The sequence below is a fragment of the Carassius carassius genome, chromosome 35 (assembly GCF_963082965.1).
Source record: "Carassius carassius chromosome 35, fCarCar2.1, whole genome shotgun sequence".
Taxonomy (NCBI): Eukaryota; Metazoa; Chordata; class Actinopteri; order Cypriniformes; family Cyprinidae; genus Carassius; species Carassius carassius.
Window position 1 is genome coordinate 27,062,354 of NC_081789.1, and position 26,783 is coordinate 27,089,136.

Consider the following 26,783-nt stretch of genomic DNA (forward strand, 5'->3'; position numbering starts at 1 on the left):
CGTGATGATGAAAGTCATTTGGGTTTTGAAATTGTTGATTGAATTTGTTTCTTTGACAGATGTCATGAGAACAAGGTTCTCGCCGTGTGAGGTCATTTCCAGACCTGGAAAAAAGAAATCATGGAAGGTGTAGAACGTTCAGTTATTAGAATTACAGGATCTAGTTATTTGATGTTATTTTATTTTATTTTATTTTATTATTTATTGAATTGCAACTCCTGGTTTCTGTAAATAAGCAGAAAATAAGCAGATTTGTAATTAATTAAATTAAAACGTTAATTAAAAATAACACAAAACAAGCTGAAATAGTAGTTTTATTTTAATTTTCCATTGCAGCTGTAATTTTTATGTGAGTATACACACACACAGAAATAAGTAATAAAATACATTTTTCTACATTTTTAATCTTCCTTAAAACCTATAATAGTATATATATATATATATATATATTTATATATATATATATATATATATATACACACACACACACACACACACACTGAATTTCTTTAATTTTTATTGAATGAACAAAATTGTGATGACAATCAAGTTATTTTAGCTACATTTAAACAAACAAATTTAGTTGACTAACTTTCAATTTTTTTTTAAATGTAGCTAAAATAAATGTACCCCAAAAAAATTTAGTGCATTTAATAAAAAAAATGCATGTGTGTGTATATATATATATATATATATATATATATATATATATATAATAATTTTTTATACAAAATAAAATACAATTTTAAACACTTTTTAACTTGTAATTTTTTATCTAGTAAAAATTGTTATTGCTGTGGATTAAAAAAAATATCATAAACTAGGAAAGTCAGAGAAATGTATTGGTAGTCAAAAGTGTAATTCAGTCATTGGAATTATCCAATTAAATTATAATTGTTGTATTTAATTGTTTTAACACATTTCCATTTTTTAGTTCCTGTAAATTAAAAGATTTAAAATGAGCAGCTTTTTCACTTTAGCAGAAGCTTTGTCATGCATCAGAAACATCTTCAGAAAAGCAGGTAGAAGAGCTGCTGGTTTGAGGATTGGCAGATACAGCTCTTCTCTGAGTGCTGTGTTTCTTCTCCTCTCTTCAGGTCTTGAACCTCTTCTTGGCGTTGCTCTTGAGCTCCTTCAGCGCAGACAACCTCTCGGCTCCGGACGAGGACGGTGAAATGAACAACCTGCAGATCGCCATCGCTCGCATCCAGCGTGGGATGCTGTGGCTCCGGCTGGCTCTCTGCGACTTCTTCAACGGGAACTTCAAGCGTCGCCGGCAGAAGGCCAAGGAGGCCAAAGCCATGCTGAAGCTGAAGAGACTGAGCCAGCAGACGCACTGGGCCGAGGGCAACGGGACGGCCGTCATCGAGCGCAGCGGAGAGGACGACAGCTACATGACCAACCCCAGCCTCACCATCAGCGTTCCCATCGCTCCCGGAGAGTCCGACCTGGAGTTCCCCGAGGAAGAGGAGGAGGAGGAGGAAGAAGAAGAGGCCAGCGAGAGCTCAGAGGAGGAGGAGCGAGAGGAGACCAAACCCGTGAGCAAAGAAACTTAATCATGCACACTTATCATATTAGCAGTATCACGTATTCTCGATTTAATCGTGATCACATTATGATCCACGCAAAATTTACTTTGTTTTGGGCCGTTATGCTGTGGCACCAATGTTGGGTAAGTTTCTCTAAAAAAATAATTAATTACTATTTACTAATCAGATCTTCAATAGTGTAATACAAAATACTCTCTCCGAAAAGAAAATGACTTTTCTAGTACTCCCAAACGATTAATCGCGATTAATCGCATCCAAAATAAAAGTTTTGTTTATATAATACATGTGTGTGTGCTGTGTATATTATTATGTATATATAAAGACAAACACATGCATCATATATATTGAAAATATTTACATGCATATATTTATATTCATATAAATTATATCATATATGAGACACAACTGCAGTCATAAGTCAATTTTTGAAAGCTGAATAAACAATCTTTACATTGATGTGTGGTTTGTTAGGATGACAATATTTGTCTGAGATACAACTATTTGAAAATCTGGAATCTGAGGGAGCAAAAAAAATCTAAATATTGAGAAAATCATCTTTAAAGTTGTTCAAATGAATTCTTAACAATGCATATTACTAATCAAACATTAAGTTTTGATATATTTACGGTAGGAAGTTTACTAAATATCTTTTTGGAACATGATCTTTACTTAATATCCTAATGATTTTTGGCATAAAAGTAAAATCTATAATTTTGACCCATACAATGTATTTTTTTGCTTTTGTTACAAATATACCCCAGAGACTAAAGACTGCTTTTGTGTACACATTTAAATACATTTAAAATACAAAAGTAACATATTTTTCTTAAATAAATACATGCATGGTTGTGTATTCATATATACATAATAAATATACACAACACACACACACACATAAACTACCCTTATGACCGGTTTTGTGGTGCAGGGTCTCAAATGTGATTAAATACAAAAATGATATTAGTCTAATCTAACATATTTAATTATTGCAAGTTTGTATAATATTAAGAGTTGGCATTTGGCTGTTTGCATGCATTTTGAGGAATACTGAATCTGTTTTTGTGCAGACGCTTGAATTCTCTCAACATGGCAACACAAGAGCTGTCAGTCAAGACATAGGAAACAAAGTAACTAGTGCTACTAAACTGAAAAAGTAGTCCTTCTTAATTAAAATGTAATGTGTTACTTAACTAGTTACTTTAAAAAGTAATTTTATTACATAACTTAGTTACTTGTAATGCATGATCCCCAGCACTGTTGAGGACATCGGTGTCTGGCTGGCCTCAGATCAGCCTCGTCTGCTCTTGTTAGCGTCTTCTGTTCGTCTGGCTCTGTTCCTCCAGGCCGTGCGTCTCTGTCTCTTCACCCGGTCAGACAAGGTTGAGCGCACAGAGACTAATAAGTAGCTCTCAGACGAATGTGAAGCACAGTTTTGAACGCCCACGCACAACTGCTATTTTCTCCTGCGTCTTCATCCAGAGATGTTTTTGCTTCATGCATGCCGTGTCCTTGCCGCATGTCACTGACAGATTTATTTGTGTTTCATGTGTACATGAGAACATATTGGCCAGACTGAGTAAAAGGCTTGAGGTTAAACCTACTGAAACACAGCCTGAGGGTGTGTGTGTGTGTGTGTGTGTGTGTGTGTGTGTGTGTGTGTGTGTGTGTGTGTGTGTGTGTGTGTGTGTGAAATCAACAGATGCACATAAACTTATGAGTTAGGAAAGACTTTGCATAAAAATGACAAACATATGTACTGTATGTATGTGTGAGTTTGCATGTGAATATATATATATATATATATGTTATGTATGTATGTACTGTATGTTTGTGATTGTAAATATAGTCTTTATTTCTATATTTTAGTTTTTTTATATTTGGAAATGTTTATAATTATTATATTTTTTTTATATTTACATTTTTTTATCATTTAATATTTGTAATATAGTTTTTATTTTTCTATTTTTTATTATTTTTAATACTTTATTTATTTCATATCAAATATAAAAATATTTTATGTTTTATATAAATATTAAACAATTTGTAATATTTTATATAAATAATATTAATATTCACTATTTTAATATTTTTATATCAATATTAATATTTGTAATATTTTATGTTATTTTATATTCTAATATTTCTGTTTTAAATTTTTAATATGTTGATATAGATTAAAAAATATTTTCTTTTTTAATTTTAATATTAGTTAAGTTTTAGCCATTTAGTTTTTTTTTTTCATTTTTCGTTATTTATTTATTTATTGTTATTTCAGTTTTATTTTTAGTTATTTTAGTGCATGAAGTTAAACTAAATGAAGATGAGACGTATTGCTAAAGCAGCTAGCTGTAATAAAGTAAGTCAAAGTTTTATTTTTGTATAAAATTTTATAATAACAACATATGCATTCATACATGCAGTTTTAGGTTTATTTTTGGTTAATAATAAAATCCATGGATTTTAAAATACATTTTCTTAAACATTTTTTTTTATCATTTGTATTTTTTGTATTTACCTGAACTTTTCAGTTAAAAGAAAGAAAAAAAAGCCAGTTCAGTTAATAACCCCAGTGTTGTTTGCGGTCGGTCTCAAACCACTGAAAGCATGACGAACTCTTCAACAGCGAGGCATTTATTAATCGCCAGATCAATTAGACTCAGAGGCATTCTGACTGAAAGTGTGTGTGATAAGAGCATTTCTCTGAATGACTGGAATCCTCTCTCTGTTAGAAATAAATCTAGTAGTCATGCACCTGTTTCTTTTCCATCTCTTTAATCTTTCACTACACCTGTTCTACCTCATTCTTTTATCTTTTCGTTTAGCTGTTCTTTTATCTGGCGCTGCACCTGTCCTCTCTCGTTCGATCTTCTGCTGTCTTTTCTCTCATATCTCTTGTCATTTTCCCTCTAGGCACAGATTATCTGGGCTTCCCCCGAATCACAAACACACTGTAAAGCTTGATAATAGTCCAGAACTTTCCCTGTCTTATTAAATCATCAAGGATGTGGGAAGCACACGAGGCTGTTTGTTCAGAACAGCTTCTATTTCTGGTGTCATTAATAAGAGGTGATTTGTATATGAATATGGGTGTAAGAGTGACACAAACGCCCCCGAGACTTAAATTATACTGTAATTTTGCATTTCCTCAAGATTTGCATTTTAATTTTATAGCTCTGAGCTCTTACTGTATGACAACTACTGACGCATTAGTCCCTGGTGTTATTTCTTTAGGAATTTAACAAGGAATTTATTATTATATATATTATATATTATAATATATTATAATATATTATTTATTTATTTATATAATTAAATTATTTATTTATATAATTAAATTAGGTATTTATATAATTAAAAATATTTATTTCCATAATACTCTATATTTATCTGTTTATTTATTTATAGTAATACTAATATTAATAATGTATATGTATGTTAGTTAGTTAATAGATAGTTAATAGATTCGATTCGATTCGATTCGATTAGATAGATTGATATTAATTTACAGTTTGTAGACTGATGCTAATATACATTATTTATTTATTTTGACATATTAATACTAATATACATTTATTTAAGTATCTTAGGTGTACTAATATTTTTTTTATTTTTTTTTAGTGTTATACAAATATGTATATGGCTCTTAATTATATGGATTTTAATTATGCAAATGTTTACTAATGTTTATTTATGTATTTATTTATAGGTATAAAAATATATGCTAATAAAATAAAAATGCTAATATACATTTGTTTATATTTTACATATACTAATATTAATCTAGATTTGTGTGCTTGTTATAGGCACACAAATACAAGTAATTATTTATTAATCCTGTGATTAATATAATAATACTAATATACGTTTGTTTAATTATCTAGAAATATATGTTTATTTATATTATTTTATACATATTTTTTATTATTTACAGCTATAATAATATTAATTAATTAATTTATTTTATTTTATTTTGGCATACTAATACTAATATAAATTTTTTAAGTATCTTAGGTATACTTATATTTACTTGTTTATTTTATTGTTATTAAAAATTATTTTTTGGTATAAAAATGCTAATATACATTTTATAATATTAAGTATTAAGTACTAATATTTATTTATTTATTTATTTACCATACTACAAATAAAATAATAATTTATTTAATATTGATAAGTATACTAATATTTATTTATTTATTTCGTGCGGTTGGTTTTCGCAGTGCTGTAATGTCAGAGCGTCGCCGCTGGGCTCCGAGTCGACACCTGAATCACTGAACACAGCAGACAGACAAACACAAACAGACACACATGACCCAATATCACCATCACACACATCACATCAAACCTGAGCGCTCTGCGTTCACCTGAAGAACCTGACCGCTTCAAGTTAACCACAGTACTAAATACATTTTGACTCAAATGTTACTGCTGGAGCTTGAGTTGTTATATATCTAGAAACAGTACCACACGAGTGATGATTGTGTCACAAATATAACAAGTATAAATGTGATTTTCTATAACAATTCAGTAAATCTGAAGTTGATATTGTGTTATATTTTAAACAAAAAAATTAGTTTTGCTTAATTTTAATTAATTTAGAGTGTCTTGGTGTGTCTCTTTTTGTCACTGCATGTCTCAGTTAGTCTCTGCGTGTCTCTCTCTGTCTCGCTTTGTCTCAGTGTCTTGGTGTGTCTCTTTGTGTCTGAGTGTCTGTTTGTCTCAGTGTGTCTCTGAGTGTCTTGGTGTGTCTCTTTTGTCTCTATGTCTCTGTCTGTATCTGTATGTCTCTGCATGTTTTTGTGTGTCTCAGTGTGTTTGTGTGTCTGAGTGTCTCTGTCTCTATGTGTCTCTGCTTGTCTCAGTTAGTCTCTGCTTGTCTATCTCTGGCTCAGTGTGTATCTGAATATCTCTGTGTCTCTTTGTGTCTGAGTGTCTGTTTGTCTCAGTGTGTCTCTGAGTGTCTTGGTGTGTCTCTTTTTGTCTCTGTGCGTCTCAGTGTATCTGTCTGTATCTGTGTGTCTCTGCACGTTTTTGTCTGTCTCGGTGTTTTTGTGTATCTGAGTGTCTCTGTCTCTATGTATCACTGCATGTCTCAGTTAGTCTCTGCGTGTCTCTCTCTGTCTCACTTTGTCTCTGTGTCTTGGTGTGTCTCTTTTGTCTCTGTGTGTCTCAGTGTCTCTGTCTGTATCTGTGTGTCTCTGCATGTTTCTGTGTGTCTCAGTGTTTTTGTGTGCCTGAGTGTCTATGTCTCTATATGTCTCTGCATGTCTCAGTTAGTCTCTGCGTGTCTCTCTGTCTCAGTGTTTATCTGAATATCTCTGCTGTGTGTCTCTTTGTGTCTTAGTGTCTGTTTGTCTCAATGTGTCCCTGCATGTCTTTGTCTCAGTGTATTGGTGTGTATCTTTTTGTCTTTGTGTGTCTCAGTGTCTTTGTCTGTGTCTGTGTGTCTCTGCATGTTTCCATGTGTCTCAGTGTGTTTGTGTGTCTGAATGTCTCTGTCTCTATGTGTCTCTACATGTCTCAGTTAGTCTCTCAGTATCTCTCTCTTTCTCAGTCTCTGTGTGTCTCTTTGTTAAGGAGTGTCTGTTTTTCTCAGTGTGTCTTTGCATTTCTCTGTCTCAGTGTGTCTCTTGGTGTGTCACTTTTGTCTCTGTGTGTCTCAGTGTCTCTGTCTGTATATGTGTGCCTCTGCATTTTTCTGTGTGTCTCAGTGTGTCTGAGTGTCTGAGTGTCTCTGTCTCTATGTGAATATCTCTGTGTGTCTCTTTGTGTCTGTTTGTCTCAATGTGTCCCTGCAAGTCTCAGTGTCTTGGTGTGTCTCCTTATGTCTCTTTGTGTCTGCATGTTTCCGTGTCTCAGTGTGTTTGTGTGTCTGAGTGTCTCTATCTGCCTCTGCATGTCTCCGACTGTCTCATTGTTTTGTTTTGTAAGTGTCTCTTGTTTGTCTCTGTACATATCTGTTTCAGAGTGTCTCTGTGTGTTTGTATGTGTCTCTATACATCTCTGTCTGACTTTGAGTGTATCTGCATGTCTCTGTGCATCTCTGTATATCTCTGTGTGTCTCTAAGTTTCTTTGTGTGTTTATGTGTGTCTCTGTATGTCTCAGAGTGTGTGTCTTGGGGCATCTCTGTGTATCTGGTGATTCTCCAAATAAGACCCAAGCTCATTCTGAGAAACGCTTATAGTTCAAACTCTGATGACCCATAATTTGCCAGATTTAGATGCATTTGTTCTTCTGCTCGCTTGCACATTGCTCTACTTGTGCCAGGTGTGATTCTCGATTTGGACTTTTTGATGGTTTAGACATTTATGCGATTATATCACCTGCATATTGCATCAGAGAAACTATGGCTGCACGATTAATCAAAAAAAGTATTAGTATTTAATAGCCATATTGATATACAGTATAATATCAAAAGTTTTGCCAAATTGTGCAGCCCTATAAACAAAATAGTTTTTTTAATTGCATTTTAAGTTGCATTCACAGAAAAAGTGCTTTTAGATTTTTTTCCCCAAACCATACAACCCTAAAAGAAACAGCATGAGGATGTTTTCATCTTGTGTTCATCAGTACTGCTCAGACAGACAGACGACAGTCTGATCTCAAGTTTGTCCAGTAATAATGCAGTATGGATGTGTCCTGGCTCTAATGGCATCATGTGATTTGATTGTTTTATTGATGTGGTTCTGTGTGACTGACGGACGACGGCTCTCGGCAGGTGGATTTGAAGTGTTGGGATTCGGTTTTTATTGACGCTTGTTCGCCTCAGTCTCAGTTGAATCAGCGCGATTAGACAGCCGCTCCACTGATGGCACTCAAACGGCTCTGATTTCATTAGATTCCAGCACCGAATGCCACATCCAGGCTCTCGCAGGCCTGCGGGAGGTTATTTATAGGGCTTTTGTGACCAGTTTGCAGCGCTGGGATTCCTTGCACGCCGGCGAGAACCACATGCAAACTTGAGTTTGCGTGCAAGACGAACAAAGCTGCACACTAATGGGCCGTCATGCTTTCTGACACAGACAAAATGCAGCGATATTGATGATGTAATGCTGAGCTCATTACCTGTTTGCTGAGTGCTCAGAAAAAAACGGATCATATTTCAATTCAATCTCATCAGATCATACAACAGCAGCGAAAAAAAAAAAAGCTGATAAGTCTATGTGTTTAAAGATTGCAGGTTGGATGTTAAAATCCCATGTTAAGTGAGAATGATGCTAAATTAGGTTAAACTGATACAGCCCATTATCACATATATGCTTTTGTCTTCTTCTTTACTTGACTTTTTTTTTTTTAGGGAAAAAAGACTGGAAATGCCCAGAGCTGCAATTCCCAGAAGATTGTAAGCCTAAATAGATTCTAAAGAAAAAAACAGGTCATATTTCACCTTAAAATCAAGATAAATCATTGCATTATATTTCATTTGGCCCAAAGAAAAAGAAGCATTCATTTTTTGTTGCATTGTAAAATTATTTTCATGACAACTAGCACATAAAAATGTAACACTAAACACTAAAAATAAAGTGTTAAATATTTTAAACTTTTTTTTAGTTCAGCCGAAAATAAAATGTGTAAATTATTTCAAGATAAAACATTGCTTTCTATTCTGCACAAATAATATGAAGCCTATTTTTATAGCAATTAATTTTTATGACAATTACAATTTGCATGACAATCAAGCACATTTTACAACCAAAACGTGATCTTAATTAGTCTTTTTGCATTTTTTTTCTTCTAAAAAAAAAAAAAAAAAAAATTACCAACAAAAATTTGGGATTTTTTTTATAGTAAAATATTGGACGCCCCTTTTTCATTTAATTCAGCATAAATTAAAACATGTAAAGTATTTATGATAATGCAAGAAAATGTGCTGAAAATATTTATTTATTTGCTATTTTTTATATTATTTCTTTTTATTTCATTTTTATTTTAAAATGTTACCTGCACATGCTCAATCAATATTTTTGATTGATTTTCCTTGAAGGGAAAGACATTTTTAATGCATATTCTTTGTCAGTGTTTAGAAGTAACTAGCATGTGATCCTTGCAGTTTGATAGACATGAACTACAACTACAATACACTTGTTCCTGTGTCTCATATTCTCTCAGATGTTTCTCTTGTGTGGAACAATAGAGCAGTAGTGAGGCATGCATTCATTGTGTGGTCTTTTTATCGTCCTGTGGAAGCCGTGGGCCGGTCTGGTGTTAAATTTCATTGGACACCCACATCACACACACACACACACACACTCAGCGCTCCACTTAGCACGAGCTTCCTCTCATTTAAAGAGACGTGATGATGGACTGAGTGTGTCACAGTTTGACAAGGAAACGAAAGTCGCACCTGGAGACACGCTAACCTCTGAATACCAGAATAAATCACGGCCGCGCTGAACCGACTGGAATTAGACACACACACACACACACACACACACACACACACACACACACACACACACACACACACACACAAGCAATGCTTTCAACACTGACAAATTCTGCATTCACAATATAAACCTCTGACCACATGACACACAATAAGGTTTTCACATTGTCTTGCATTGACCGTCATTGAAGAACTAGATTTCATATTTCATTATTTCATATTTCATTATTTGATACTAATACTAATTATTTATAGGCGCATGGATTTATTTTTTGTATAGATATATTAACACATTTGATTATTGTTTGTATAACATCTAAAACTTGTAATATTTTTATAATTAATAATTATGTTATATTATTTAAATATTGATATTACTAATTTAAATTTCTTTCTTTTTTTATTTTTTATGTTATATTATTATTATTATTATTATTATAGACATACTAATATACATTATGTACATATGTTCATGTATTTATAGACACACTAATACAATTGTGTATTATTTATTTATTATAATTGTCATAATATTTTAATTATTTATACTTAATAATTATTTTATAAGTCTTATTTATAAAAAATAATAAAACTAGTTAACATTTACTGGTGTACATAACATTTATTTTTACACACACACACGCACACACACACACACACACACACACACACACATATACTCATATTTATTTATTTTATTTCATACTAATACACATTATATATTTATGTATTTATTTATAATTAAACTAGCTTACTAATAATATACATTTATTTATATACACATGCTAATAATAATTTATTTAAATATATGTATTTTTTGTAATTTATGTAATATATATATACCGAATACTTTGCCTTAGTCTAGCCATGCTTATCTCTAAAATATTTTACTAAAACTCACTTGTGAGCTATTTTATTTTAGAAATGAATGGGTCAAGCTAATCCTCGGTCAAACTGACTAATTTGTAAATCTCTCTGAATCACAATGTTGTTTTGTTTTTGTTTTTAAAATCTCAGGAGTCCAGTAAGTGACTGGAAAGGTGAAATGTGTGATTTCATTGGTCAGGAGATCTGATTGGTTCTCTTGGTTTTCAGAGAGACGACACCAGCCTATCAGAGGGCAGCACGATCGACCTCAGGAAACCCGGCGAGGAGGAAGATGAATACTCTGAGACAGCCGAAGAAGCCATGGATCCGGAAAACTGCTTTCCTGATTGTGCGTAAAGCAACATATTTAACTCACAGCTGCGGTATTTACTCTGACGATCAGTAACAGCTTGATTCATTCACAAATCACACAGCACTAATCATGCAAAAATCACATTCTTTTTCTCCATCATTTCCATCTAAACAAATGATTGTTTTATTTCTTTGCCAAATAGCTCAGAAATGACATTTAATTACTATATATATATATATAATTTTTTAAAACATAGATACTTTATAAATTGCTAAATTAAAACATTTAATTAAAAATTAATCTTAATTTTTATGTTTACATGCTCTTTGCTTGTTTATTTTCACAAACAAATGTTTATTTTATTTTCATTATAAATTGGTGTATTATCCTCCCAAATTAACTTTTCATTATTGCAAATATATAATATAATATAACAAATATAATATTATATAATATTTAAAATTTTTAATTTAATGCTCAATATAAAACGTTTCTTGCATGTCCATATGTCCTTTTTCCATATGTTTTTGAAAAGTTTTAATGTAATAATTAATTTCAGCTCTGGTAGATTCGGTTGGTTCATGGATTTTTTTTAAAAATCCTTATGGAGGAAATGCATGTAAAATGTGAGACGTTTTCTGAGGATGATGTCAGAGTCATGTGTGTCGGTCATGATCCTTCAGTTTACACTCGTTTCGAAGGGCAGGTGATTTCATATAAAAAAAAAATTAACCAGTGAACTGACATTTAAAAGGGCAATGAGGCATTAAACGGAATATCCTGTGTCAGCAAAGATTTGACCAGACCTGTCACAGACGAAATGGTCCTGTGTTAATATAATGATGACTGACTCTCCATATTCAATCCGTTGACCCTCCGGTCCAATCAGATGCATCCCTACATGCTAAAAGCCCTGATCTGAATGCAGGAGCCTGTGAGACATCTGCTGTGTTTGTAAGGATCAAAAATGCATTCTTAGGTACTTTATATAAATTTACACTAAATGAAGAAAGCTATACCTGGGGCTTAAGCTTTAAAGTTTGGTTTAACTCAGAGAAGTTAGAAAAGGTCAACGAAATACAGTAGTACGTCAAATTTATGCATTTGCACCTTGCTAAAATGTTTTAACACATTTTTAAGATATTTTGTTCCTAACATGTTTCAAACATGATTTAATGCATTGCTAGCATCCTTTAGCACATTGCTAACCAGTTTATAGCTTGAATTAGCACATTTTAGCATAATTTTGCACATTGCCAGCATATTTCAACAGGTTACTAGTATGTTTTAGCACGCTGCAAAAATGTACCATGTTGCTAGCATGATTTTACATGTTGGTAGCATGTTTCTAGTATGATTTTGCACATTATTATCCTGTTGTAACATGTTACTAGCATGTTTTAGCATTCTGTTCAAACTTTGCATGTTGCTAGCATGTCTCTAGCATGATTTTGGACATTGTTAACATATTTTATCATGTTACTAGTATATTTTAGCATGCCCAAAAATGTACCATGTTGCTAGCATGATTTAACACCTTGGTAGCATATTTCTAGCATGATTTTGAACATTGTTAGCCTATTTTAGCACGTAACTAACATGTTTTAGCATGGTGCAAAAATGTTACATATTCCTAACATGATTTAACATGTTGGTAGCATGTTTCAGAATGCTGTTAGAATTTAGCATGTTGCCAGCAGGATTTAGCACATTGCTAGCATTTTTAGCACTCTATTAGAATTTAAAAATGTAAACATGTTTTGTAGTACATTTTAACTATTTAAACTTCAGCCATAGGCTATATACATACAAAATTGTGAATGATGAAAATACATTCAAAATTTACATAGGTTGGTCAAAAACATTAAGTTGTATTTAATATTACATTTGAACTAGATCAATAAAGTTTGATGACAGTTGTTAACAGGTTTCTATGTCTTAACACCAGGGCCGCTGCTGGCCAAATGGGTGCCCTAAGCAGGATTGTATTGTTGTGCCCCCCTTCCTCAAATATGATGATGAAAAAAACACCTACTATAGGGGTGAAAAAATAACTTTAATCAAATAAAAAACTAAATGAATAAATTGTATTATTTTCAAATTACAATTGTAGCTCTCGACATTTACCTATGGCTATAACTTTATTATGACTCTATTTTATTTTATAGTCTCAAGCATTAAGAAATCATGCAAAAGGAAATTAAGCAGGTGTACTATGATAAAACCATGGTTTATTTTTTGTAAGGGTTGTGATATGCATGTTTTTTGTTGAAGAAATTATAAAGGCTGTGTCATCTATAGCAAAAAAGGTGGCCAAAAATGAAAGATTAAGTGAATATTTGAATTAAATGTTTGGTCAGTAGCCTAAACAAGGATTTGATTCTCCTGTAAGTGTAACAGCAGCAATTACATGGCATCTGGCTCCCTTTGCAGGCATTTGTAATAACGTACATAAATTGTTTATTTTGTATTTGCCTACATTATGTATTTTAACAGTTTTATTATTAACCAATCATTATTGCCTCATTGTTTTTTTATATAATGCATTTTAAGTCATTTTAAAGGCTATTGATGGCTTAGCTCTTTTTTATAGCAACAACAACATCGAAAAAATATTACAGTATATTAATACTTTGTAAATTAGTATTTGAAGTAACAAAACCATGGTTAATTTGCAGTTACCATGGCAACAAGAACAATGATTTGTGGTGTTATTGATAAAACCATGGGTAATTTGCAGTTACCATGGCAACAAGAACAATGATTTGTGGTGTTATTGATAAAACCATGGGTAATTTGCAGTTACCATGGCAACAAGAACAATGATTTGTGGTGTTATTGATAAAACCATGGGTAATTTGCAGTTACCATGGCAACAAGAACAATGATTTGTGGTGTTATTGATAAAACCATGGGTAATTTTCGTAAAGAAAAAAAAAAACGTTCACAGGAATGTGCCTGAAAGTGATAAATGGGCCTATTTTTTACCTAAATGATTTATAATTTATTTTAATATATATTAAAAATGTATAAGGTGTAGCTGACACCTAAATGAACACATTACAATTGTTTTATGACTGCAAGTCTTTCTCCTCAAATGCTATTGAGTTTCAAATTTGCGTTTGAGCCCTTGTGAAAAAGTAGCATAATTTACATATGATTTACAGTTTATTTTAATAAATATCCAACATTCAATTCAATTGTGCTTTATAGCTGTCACCTAGATGAACAATTACAGTTGTTTTTATAAATGTAAGTCATTCTCCTCAAATGCTACTGACGTTAGAAAAGTGTATACCAATATCACATGAAACATGAGGTGCGAGCGGTCGCGAGCGCGGATGGGAGAATGGCGGAAAGTTTTTTTTTTTTTTTGAGCAACTGGGATGGTGCCCCCTCTGGGAGTTGGTGCCCTACGCAGACTGTGTACTCTGCATATAGGGAGCGACGGCACTGCTTAACACATTTTGAGTTATGTTGCTAACATGTTTCTAGCTTTATTTAATATATTGCTAGCATCGTTTAGCACATTGCCAAGTTTTTAGCATGTTTCTAACACATTGCTTGCATATTTTTAGCATAATTAATCTTTTAGCATGCTGTTAGAAAGAATTAGCATGTTGCTAGCATGATTTATAGTATATTTTAACTATAAAACGTTCACCATATTTCAAAATGATTAATTATTAAAAAAAATACATTTATAAAATGCACTTAAGTGGTCAAAAACTTTAAGCTGTATCTAACTTTAATTTATTGATAGCATCCTGGAGATTTGAGCAATTTTTACTACATGTTGTTAGCACATTTCATGCATATTTTAAGCATAATTGATAAGTATCTTTTAGCATGCTGCTGGCATCTTTTTAGAAAGATTTTGCATGCTGTTAGAATGAGTTAAAGTATATTGTAACTATTAAACTTTAACTGTATTTCATCGTTAAAAGTATGAATTATGTAAATGCATATACAATGTACTTTAGCAGGTAAAAACAATTCTAAAGTTGTATTTAATATGAATTTGAACTATAATATATTTTCATGGAAACTGAAAATAACATATAATTACAGTAGACATTCAGTTCGAATTTAAATATATTCTTATTTCCATATTAATTACTCTTTTCAAAAATATGCTAAAGTGTTCTCCATTTTCAAAAGGATGTCTTTGTGTTCTGCGTAATTGCTCTGTTAAGTAAGAGTTTGTTCTGAGAAACGACCAACATCTGTCATACAGTGTGTGTGTGTGTGTGTGTGTGTGTGTGTGATGAAAACGTTACACATCCGTCTCAGTGTGCCTCAGATCTGCACTTTATAAGCTGTCGACTTCATCTGCGTGTGGTACCAAACGTTCAGATCTCTGCACTGGGTCTGTTTGAAGGAGTAAATGATTTATGATTTATTTCCTCTGATAATTCTCGATCGCACATTTCAGCATTTCAGCGGCGCTTGAGACGAGATCGGGTTTCTCACCTATAAATCAAATAATAGCACACTTTCACATGACTGAATTGAATCAGTTAACAGCTCTCTGCTGGAGAAGTCAAAAGGTCAGATTCACACACAGAGGAGACAGAGGCTTTCAGATGTTTTTCTGCCTAAAAACTTTGCATTAACAAGTGCATTGCTTAAAGCACTTACTACTTAAAGGAGAAATCAATGCATGATGTATTAATGATGAAATGTATCATGTATTTCAGAATATAAGTTGTGTTGCATGTTTATAATGATATATATCATGCAATTAATCTCAAACACACAAAAAAACATTTTGGATTTGTGCTGGATGAGAGAAGTGTGTAAGCCCAAGTTTATTTGTAATGCATTCATAATGGAACACACATAATGCATTTTCAACATTCCCCATTAAATAAATAATAATAATAAATATAATGTTGTTTATAATGAATGTCCTTATAATATATGTTCGGTTTATACTTATATTTTACATTCCTCTTCTGTTCTGAATACTGCTAAATTTAATGGATTTTTAATAAAGTGAGAGGAAACTAAATTACTATATTAAAAAAAGTAATATTTATTAACATTTTATTTCATTTACCAGTATTTTAAGTGTTTTTTATTTTCTTTTATTTTTTTCAATGCAATTATTTGTTTCTCTCAACAACTTATTTCCCAGAAAATAGGGAAATTCTTTAAGGTTGGATAACTTAAATGTTACAATTTGGAATTTCAACAGCATCCTTTGAAATAAAGATAGTGTACAATTATTCATGTAAAAACAAACCTTACATAAAAGATGAACATTGAAAACAAACAACATCCTTAAAGTAATACTCAACCAAAATAAATTTGAAAATTTTAAATTACTGATAATAATAATACAAATACAAATAATTATCTTAAAAACATGAAATTAAAAACAATACTCAACTGAACAGTGCTATTCAATGGTAAGAGCAGAGTGTATAGAAATAAAGGACAAATTAATTATCACAATTTGCAATTTGCTTTTCATATAATGTTCTAACCTAATTCTTTCCAAATGTAATTTACTAATCAATTGGGTACTCCAGATTTTTAGTGTAGTATTCAATACTTAAATCTGTAACCTTAACTATAAGCATTATCCCATTTAATCCCACTGGTTACAATAGTGACCGTAAAGAAGGTTTTCATTTATAAAGCTCAAAAAATGTTACTGACTGCATTTTCTGTAAATATGGAAAAACTAAATATGTGCAGTGTCACATGTTTAGTGGAAATTGTCACATGACTAAAGCAGTTTACTTCCTGTTTCCACCCTGAGATGACGCTCCAAACCGAAAGGCTTAGCAATGTATGTCAACATAAAGATATGACACATTATCTTTAATTAAGGTGTCTAGTATTAAAATATGAATTTACAATTATTCAGTTTTATGTTAGTAATGCACACTCGGGAAACACAACTGTCTGGAGTCTGGGTTTCATGGGATGTTCTCTTACAAATCAAATTTATGATGAGGCGAATAAAGCAATGAAGTCACCAATAACTCCAGACTCTGAGCTCTTTTGATTTTGCTTTGATGGCTGTTAATTGCTTGATGAATGGTGATGCCCGGGTGCTAAAATGTCTGATGCTGCCAATGGAGAGCAGGAGCATCGGTACAAATTGAGTTGAGAGAACCCTGTTACCATAACCCTGTTATTAAGTTTACAGGCAATAAGTTAATTTAGAGGAGCTCAGATACCAGTAATGGAGACTCTTTGACGACCATGCAAGGCTCAAATGGGATTTCATGGCAAGGACTCATTGTTACAGCAGCAGGCTTTCAGAGCGCCAATGATACCGGCTTGGATTATGTCACATAAAAGCTTGAACGCAAAAACCAACAGATTAGCAAGACTAGGACATTTTACGGCAGCCGAGCTCCATTTATGAGCCCAACTCTGATGATATCATTTATTTCTACTGATGTGTTTGTATTACACGCTGTTGAGCAGTTCAGCTATTGATCTCCACATCCTCGCTGGAGCTGCGTTTGTGATCTTTTGAAGTGTTTGGAAGCTCTTTGAAGTCTTTTGAAGTTTTTTCATTTGTTTTGAACAAAGAGGTTTGTGGAAAAGTCAGCAAAACGAGTGACCTCGTCTCAATTATAGTCTGAATTAATTCTGTACAACACGTGAATAATCTGCTATGGAAAGTTATGTAGTTTGGTACGTGTATTCTTTTATATTCTTTTATTATTTTTTCAAAGAAGTTTTGTTTTAAAATGCTACATTGTAAAACCAATGTTTTCTTCTGTAAATCATGGCAATTTTCTGTAACTCATCAAAAAAAAAAAGTTGCACAATTTCATAATTTTAGAATTGACGTTGGTTTCATGTAATTGAAATGTCAAAATCATTTGTACAAAATTATGTTTTTTTTTTTTTAACACCTGAATTTTTTTAATATTTAATATGTAGTGTGGTGTAGTCAACCAGAAGCATTTTATTTTCATTTGAAAAACAAAAACAAAAACAAAAAAACCCCAAAAGGAAATTATGTCATAGCATGGACCTTTGTAGATACTCCCACGAAATTATAAAAAAAACTAAAATCATATTTATACAACATTAGTAGTTTGAAAACTTGAATTTTTAAAAAATATTTTATTTTATTTAAATATATTATTTAATATATAAAATATATTATTTATTTTAAACTTTTTTAGAATTCTATTTAGTTGTGTTACTTATTTAAATTGTAATTAGGTTTTACTAAAATATCAGTCAGAACTTTTATTGAATATGGTATGAAAGTTTTTTTTTTAAACTACAAGAAACTAAAATAAATATAAATAATACATTTTAAAATATGTTTTTGATCATCTTGGAGCTTTCAATCATTTCAGTTTCATTGACCCATTTATTAATCGTTAAACTTTTATGGTTTTGTTTTCCAGTTTGTGTACGTCGTTTTCAGTGCTGTGACATCAGCACATCCGAGGGTTTGGGTCGAGCCTGGTGGCGTCTGAGGAAGACTTGTTATCAGATAGTGGAGCACAGCTGGTTTGAGAGCTTCATCATCTTCATGATCCTCCTCAGCAGTGGAGCGCTGGTGAGATTTAATCGGTCATTTTTAGTTTGCACTGAATGTTGAAAACTTTGTTTCCAATGCAGTCACAGTAGTGGGATTTGTTACTTAAACCAAGACACTATAGGTAAAATTGCAAACTTATAGATATCACACACTTTCCCAGTTGACTAATCACAGTATATAAAGACATTTGTTTTGTATTAAACAGGTTCTGAAATGTTATGTTTACTCGAATGAGGTATTAGCTAATTAATATGCACTAATTTGTTAACATTCCAGAGAATAAATATGAACACTGGATAAAGCCAGATTCAAAATTTTTGTTTAATTTTATTGACTTATTAGAGTTTAATGTTTTTACTGTGGGGATTTTGGATATCTACTTTTATCACTCTATAAATAACAAAATAATGTCAAAAGACAGGAAAAAACACATTTTAGCCGTGCTTTTTGGAATAAAGTGTTGTATAAAATGAATTGAATGAAATATCAACAAACCCCACAGTAAAAACCTTCAGAATATATAAAGAAATAAAACTCTAAGTTTTGGTGTATGTAAGTGCTGCTGAAGTGGAGGAAAAACTTTTTAAAGATATGAATTGTAATTGAAATCTATAGACGCAAATAGATAAAGTGCAATAAAATAAACATTCAAAGGTTTGAACTCTTAATAAAAAAGTAAAATGTAAAGAAATAAATAGTTCAAGAATGAAAATGCATCATTTGCACATCCAAATGATGGTCCAAACTTGAATTGTTATAGTACACTAAAACGAAAACCACAAAAAAGGAAAGAAAGAAGCATTAACTTAAATAAAATACAATAAAAAATATTTTATTTCAACTAGTTCAATTTCATTTAGTTTAACTTGATGTACTAAAGTAACTGAAAATGTAAATAAAAACTTGATAGACTTAAAAAAAAAATAGTAAAAATGTCCAAAACAACTGCATTACTAAAACTCTAACTAGAATCAGAAAACAGGAAATAGGAACAATTTCAAAATATTAAGAAAAACTATAATAATATCTCACATTTACAGAATTATACTTAAATAAAAACTTACATATGTATTTTGGATGTTTTCTTTCACCTAGTCTGAAAGAAGATAATTTGGAAACAGAATCGCAAACTTGAGCAGTGCATGACGAAGCAATGTTTTGCCTGTAGTGTCTCAGTAAAGTCGTCTTACTTGTGCCTTAGCTTGCTTCACTAACCTTATGACAGCTTTGACTTCAAACCAAGCACAGAAGCTGTCTCCCTCGGTGTGAGTCTGGCAGGAAGTGGCAGCTCACTTCCTGCTAGCTGGCCTGTGGCTGCCGATGGCCTGCTGACTGGTCAACTCCTCAGACTGCATCTCCGTGAGAGAGCTGTCAGACGCCAGCAAATGTGCAGATGTCAGATGACACTAATCTACATCAACACGTGCCACGAGCTGTTAGCCGTGTTGTGAAATACTCACAGTCTTACTCATCCTTTCAAACAGCCGCTGTTAGTACTAAATTAATAACATTATTCCCTTCTTACCAGAGATTTGTGTGCTTTTTAGGGTTTGTCAAATTGTTATTGCTGAAAAATTTGATATTTAGTAACAATTTATAAAAAGTAACTTTCATAATTTTTTATGTATCATTGAAATTTTTGTAACATTTTAGAATAGTTAACACTTGTTAACTATTAACTAGGACATTTCTCTCAATAATTCTTAATTTGCTGCTTATTAATAGTAAGGTAGTTGTTAGGTTTAGGTATTGGGTTAGATTAGGGATGTAGAATAAGGTCAAGTAGAGGCATTAATATGTTCTTAATTAGCACTAATACATTGCTAATATTCTAGTAAAATGCATGCTAATAAGCAACCAATATGTGTTACCTATTCTAAAGTGTTACCGAAATTATTTTATTGAATTGGATAATAGTGTGCATTTAAGTACCTCCATATTTATTTGTAAATTAAATAGATTTTTTTGGGTAATGATTATTATTATTTTTTTATAAATTCATACTTTTATGCACCAAGTGTGCATTCGATTATTCAAAAGTGGCTGTAAAGACATTTACAGTATAATGTTACCAAAGATTTATATTTCAAATAAATGCTGTTCCCTTGAACTTTCTGTCAATCTTTAAAGCCTGAGAAATAAAATGCATCACCGTTTCCACAAAAATATTGTGCAGTAAATCATCATATTAGAATATTTTCTAAAGTGACACTGAAGAGACTTGAATATTAGTGTGCATATGTTTAAACTAAATGAATATGAACTACTAATGTTTCGCATTTTAAGTTATGTTTAAACTCAACTTAAAAGACTGTTTCAAAGAGGTTTTTTTTTTACTGAAGTCTGAGAATTTTTTTTCAGCTTGACCTTTTTTGTATTAGGTATTGATTAGAATAGTGAAGATAAATAAAATATTACAAAGACAACTATTTGTTTTGTTTTATAATAACATGCACCATTGAATCATGCACAATAAGACGAGGAACATGTCTTTGTGTCGACTCTAAGCATTACCTGTTCTGTTTTTGTGAGAGTAAGCATGACACAGAAAACTGTAAATGCCAGAGCGAAAAATATATTCCCGCTCCATAGTATTATATAAGACTGTGCATTTCCTTAAAGATCTGAACCCTGCGTATGTGACTCACAGAGAGGGGCTAATGTCAGAGCTCTGTCTTACGGCCGGGTGCCAGGTGTGCGCAGACCGGCTGGTATTTTAGTGGCATTTACCAACAGCTTCAGCAGGCAGCTGTTCTCTCAGACGTGCACTTGAATGATTCACATGAAAACAGAAAGTAAGCAGAAAATGTGAAACAGCACAGTCTGCAAAAAGCAACGGCGAGTTCGGAGGACGCAGATGTTTGGCTGGACATCAGTGCATGTATGTGTGGTAGAGTAGATCCGGTCCGACAAACAATCTGGACTTAATAGCGAGGAAATAGATCATCCAAGAATGAAAATTCATCAATAACTTATCCTAATGGTGGTCCAAACCAGAGTCATTATAGTTAACTACTAAAACCATTTACAAAAAAGTTAACCAAACTAAAACAGTTTGTTGTTGTTTGAGCTCCAGATTCAGTCCAGTGATATAGTGCTGTTCTAAAATAAAAACTAAGGAAATTTAAGTTATGTTATTTCAGCAGCATAGGCGACATTTCTCATAAATTAACTCAAATGGAAATCAAAATGAACAAAAAACTCTTTATAGACATATTAAAATGACTAGTAAAAATCACAAAACAAACAAACAAACAAAAAACTCTTTGCTAAACCTAGGGTTAAAATTAAAATGGAAAATATTAAAATAAATAAAATAAAATACAATAAAAAATAAAATAAAATACCACGGTTATTATAGTTAACTGAAATTATTTATATATATATATATATATATATATATATATACATATATATATATATATATATATATATATATATATATATATATATATATATTTTAATGGCAAAAAACAACATTACTAAAATTTTAACTGGAATTAAAATAAAAGCAGATGATATAAAAATGAAAACAAAATTCAAAATATTAATGAAAACTGTAATAGTATCTCAGTTATATTGTACAAAAATAACAGTGAACCAAACAAGGGTTATTATAATTTACAGAAATTAAAACCATAAAGCAACAAATTAATTTCTTGATATGTTTATTGTAATAAAATAAAATCATTTCTCATTTTAAAGTAGTTTAACTTGATGTACAAAAAAAGCTAAAAATAAAGTAAAAAATCAGCAAAAAAAAAAACAATTTGCATAGAAATTGAAAAAAAAAACGTAATTCAAATAACAAATGTTGCTTTGGTGACTAGCTGAAATAAAATAAGTTTTTTTTTTTCGTTTTTTTTTTTTTTTTTTTTTTTTTTTAGCAATAATGTTTTTTTTTGTTTGTTTAAGGTCTTAGTTTAAGTTTACCCTGATAATAGTATCTCAGTGATACTAAAACATTAATGCTCCAAACCCAAATGACTTACTTTCTTTATAAAATAGCACATAATAATGTCATTAATATAAACATCACTTAAATAAAACATTCATGCTGCTTTTTCGTCATATTTCTATAGATTGTCCCAGTCTTCATTCAGCTTCACAGTCAAATGTGTTAATAGCGTGAATAAGACACAGAAGTGCTGTAGGTCTTCAGAAGTCTTCTGTAAGTGTGGTTTAACACACTGCTTCTTCTATATCTCTCTGTTGAAAGGCATTCGAAGACATTTACATTGAGCAAAGGAAAGTGGTCAAAGTGGTGCTTGAATACGCAGACAAGATCTTCACCTACATCTTCATCTTGGAAATGGGTCTGAAGTGGATCGCCTACGGTTTCAGGAAGTACTTCACCAACTACTGGTGCTGGCTGGACTTCCTCATTGTGGATGTAAGTGCAACAATTTACTTCCCCGGCGTTTGATTGCAAAGTGCAGCGAATGAAAAACGGCAGAAGTGCTTTATTATAAAACATTTACAATTTCAGGAAGATTGAATGAGCTCGGGTTTACAAAGAGAAGCTTTTGTGTTGTATAATAATCAAATCAGCTTTCCAGCACTTCATCAGTGACATTAAAAGATGATGATTTATAATTATTATCATGTTGTTTGAGCTCCAGATTCAGGCCAGTGATACAGTGCTGTTTGTTTTGGCTTGATATTTCAGTATTTGTACACTTGTGCACATATTTGGGTTGATTCTGATAACTTATATTGAAAAATAATGCTGTAGGAGTTCATATAATATTAATTTCATAGGCTGATTTTGACATTTGGAATACATTATATTGGTTCTGTACTTTTAATGATTTTACCATCTAAAGCTGGTTTGTCATTTTTGACAGAATTTTTGTTTTGTTTTGGTTCTGTCTGAAAACAAACAAACACACACACACACACACACACACACACACACACATGGACATAGTTCAAAAAGGTTGAATGGTCCTAAAAAAAAAAAAATGAAATAAATAAACACAAAATACATACATACATAAAAACTGAGATATCAATCTCAAATTTGGAACATAACTTGTTTAGATTTTTTCCCGCCACAGTTTTAGAGTAAAACATGTTAATTATTTTGTCTGTGTGTATTTTTTGCAATAATGAACCTAAACGTCTGTACATTTTTGAAAAGCTCAAAAGCACTCAAGATTTACAATAGTTTGAGGAAATAGATCATAACTATTCCATTAATATAATTTAGTACTATAAATCCCATAAAACACCAGAGGGTTAAATGGGCATAAATGCATTTCTATTGACATTAATTTCTACAAAAAAAACAAGCCAAAACAAACTTGACTGCATTGCTGTACAGACTCTACATGTGTACATGAAATGATTTCTATTTGCGCGGCTCCATTCAGAGAATTGAGAATAAAAGAGAGGGCAAGGAGAGCTGTGAATTTCAGATCTGCGGTAAATTGTAAAGTTGCGATGTGTAAGGTTAAGTTTGAGTAATTATTTTTGATGTTGAAATCTGTTTGCTGATGCAAGTGTTGCAGAAATGACACACTTCACCTCCACTGTATTTGAGTCTCTTCAGATTAGATGTTAAACTTAATGTCACATTAAGTTTGTTGATGCTTGATGAGATGATGTAGAAAATATTCCTAAAATTCCTCTTTTAAGTACAGAAGGGTGTAGCTCAAACAACACCAAGGTCATTGGTTCGATTTCTAGGAAATGCGTGAAAAATAATGCATGCCTTTAAAAATGCAGTGGATGGAAGTTGCTTGGATATAAGTGTCTGTCAAATGCATTTGTGCAATATAACGTATTTAATTTAAATCTCGGAAAGTTTTCTTCATGAATGAGGACAAAAGAAATAGCATTCAAACCATGTCATTTGATTTATATAAATTAAACTAGGATTCATCTTTAATTAACTAATAATATAATAAGCACCAAATATTTGATATTGTATCTTTTAAGTAATATTAAAAGATTCTCAGAAGATTTGGTTCTATTGGAATAATGAAAAAGATGTAATTTATTCTAAATATTAAAGTTTTATCAGTTACATTATTTAAGTTTTTCTTTGACATCGAACATTTTTTGTTTTTTAAACATCGACTGGATCATGAACACAATTTCAATTTGATTAATATGAATTATATTTACATAGTCATTTAGATCAAGTACTCTCATAGCTGTAAATTGCACAATAAATTTGTTGTGAAGTCATATTAATAAATTTGTTTAATGAAAAGTGAAAGATTTAATGAAATATTAATACTCAGGAAAGTACTTTTAAAGCTGCTCAATTCACATAAGATGAATTTGCTTTGAAATAGTTTTATTTCTAAAAATTGACAATGTACAAAACAGTCCCACCTGAATGACATGACAGATCTTTTTCATTTTAATATACATTTAATATTTTTCAACATAATAAATTAGATTAAGTATTTTTTTTAATTCACGTTAAATGCATTGCTTTGACTTTTAAATATCTTTATTTATTTATTAGATTCTATTTCTAAAGACTGGAACATTGAAAATTAAAAAAAAAAGAAATTTGAGATTTCAATCTGTATAATTAATGAGATTAAGTACTTTAAAAGCTTAATGCACATGAAATGCATTTACTTTGACATTGAATTTTATTTTATTTTTAAATGTAATGTTTGTATAATATTAAATTATATTTAATATAGTATAGTGTTTGTTATAATATTTATGATATATTATATCAAATACTTTCAAAAATGGTTTAATAAATGTGAAATGCATTTATGTTAGCATTGAAATAGTTTTTTTTTAATTTCTAAAGCTTGACTGCAGTACTGTTATGAGATTTTAATATTTATAATAAATAAAATCAAGTACTTTAAAAGCTATTAAATGCACATGAAACTCTTTTTATTTTATTTATTTACTTTTTTACATTTCAAAAGAATACGAGGATTAGGGCCGAGCAATAATAACAAAAATAATAATTATAATTAAAAAAGAGAATTACCTTGTTAAATTTAGAGAAAATAAAATGTTGAAAATAAACTTGTTAAATAACCAGGAAAAAAGTCTTTAAATTTAGAGAACAACACTAGATATTTTTTCTCGCATTTTAACTTGAGAACTGAAGAAAAAAAAATGTATTTCAAGAAAAAAAAGTCTAAATAAAATGTTGACAATAAACTCGTTAAATAATGAAAAAATGTAGAGAACACTCAAAAAAAAAAACATTCTGAAATTTAACGACGTTTCCTCAACGTTTTAGACTTTTTTCTCAAAATCGATTGATTTTTTTTCTCAACATTTAACGACTTTAATCTCAAGATTTATTATTGCTTGGCCTTAATCCTCTTCCCTAAAAGGCTGATTGGAACATGAAAACAAAAATCCCAGTTGAACAGTATGAATGCTATGAACTTAACGCGAAACTCATGGAAACTAAACGAGCTATAATTCGCTTCATGCAGGTATCAGTGATTGGTCTGGTGGCACGTGTGGTCAGTTATGATCAGATTGGCTCCATGCGGGTTCTGCGGACACTCAGGGCGCTCCGGCCTCTCCGCGCTGTGTCTCGCTTTGCCGGGATGAGGGTAAGAGCCGCTCGGACTCGGGCCCGCCACCGAAGACAAAATCTGTGTAGACTCAATAGACAGCTGCCTTCTAAACCCCCTTCAGTTCTTCACAGGTCACAGAAGAGCGATGAAACAACTACCAGTGGCACTTAAAACCAAATTTTTCCTTATCAGGTCGCCAGAACCGAGTTTCCGTGATGATGTTTTTCCTCCTAGCGCTGCAGACTGATGCACCGTTTCCTTCCGCAGGACTGTAGCAGGTGTGATGTTACTGCTGTCCTAATGCTGCGTTTCTATCTTCTCTTTCTCCTCGGCTTTCTGTCACTCAGGTGTCTCTCGTAAGCCTGGTAGCAAACACGCTGGGCTACTCGGACTTTGCTGCCATCAAATCTCTCAGAACTCTTAGAGCCCTCAGACCGCTGAGAGCGCTGTCCCGGTTTGAAGGCATGAGGGTAAGATACACTCGTCTCTCTGTCATTCACAGCCCATTTCGCTCATTTCTTTTGCACAGAAACAGGAAGTCCCTATACTTTTTAAGGGAGTTGCCTGAGGAGAGAAAAATCATCACGCATCTTCTAAAGTCTCTTCTTAAACCAGCCT

The 26,783-nt window shown here is 31.8% G+C and overlaps 1 protein-coding gene across 2 annotated transcripts in view; it reads left to right on the top strand.

The window, feature by feature from the left end:
• The window catches only part of scn5lab (sodium channel, voltage gated, type V-like, alpha b), a 143,337-nt gene that overhangs the window by 102,989 nt on the left and 13,565 nt on the right, over window positions 1–26,783 (top strand). For both annotated transcript variants that reach the window (XM_059525275.1, XM_059525274.1), the window contains 5 exons: window positions 1,098–1,538; window positions 11,033–11,153; window positions 18,509–18,663; window positions 22,865–23,038; window positions 26,513–26,635. In XM_059525275.1, the coding sequence (XP_059381258.1) occupies window positions 1,098–1,538; window positions 11,033–11,153; window positions 18,509–18,663; window positions 22,865–23,038; window positions 26,513–26,635 (1,014 nt within the window). The remainder of the gene's footprint in view (window positions 1–1,097; window positions 1,539–11,032; window positions 11,154–18,508; window positions 18,664–22,864; window positions 23,039–26,512; window positions 26,636–26,783) is intronic.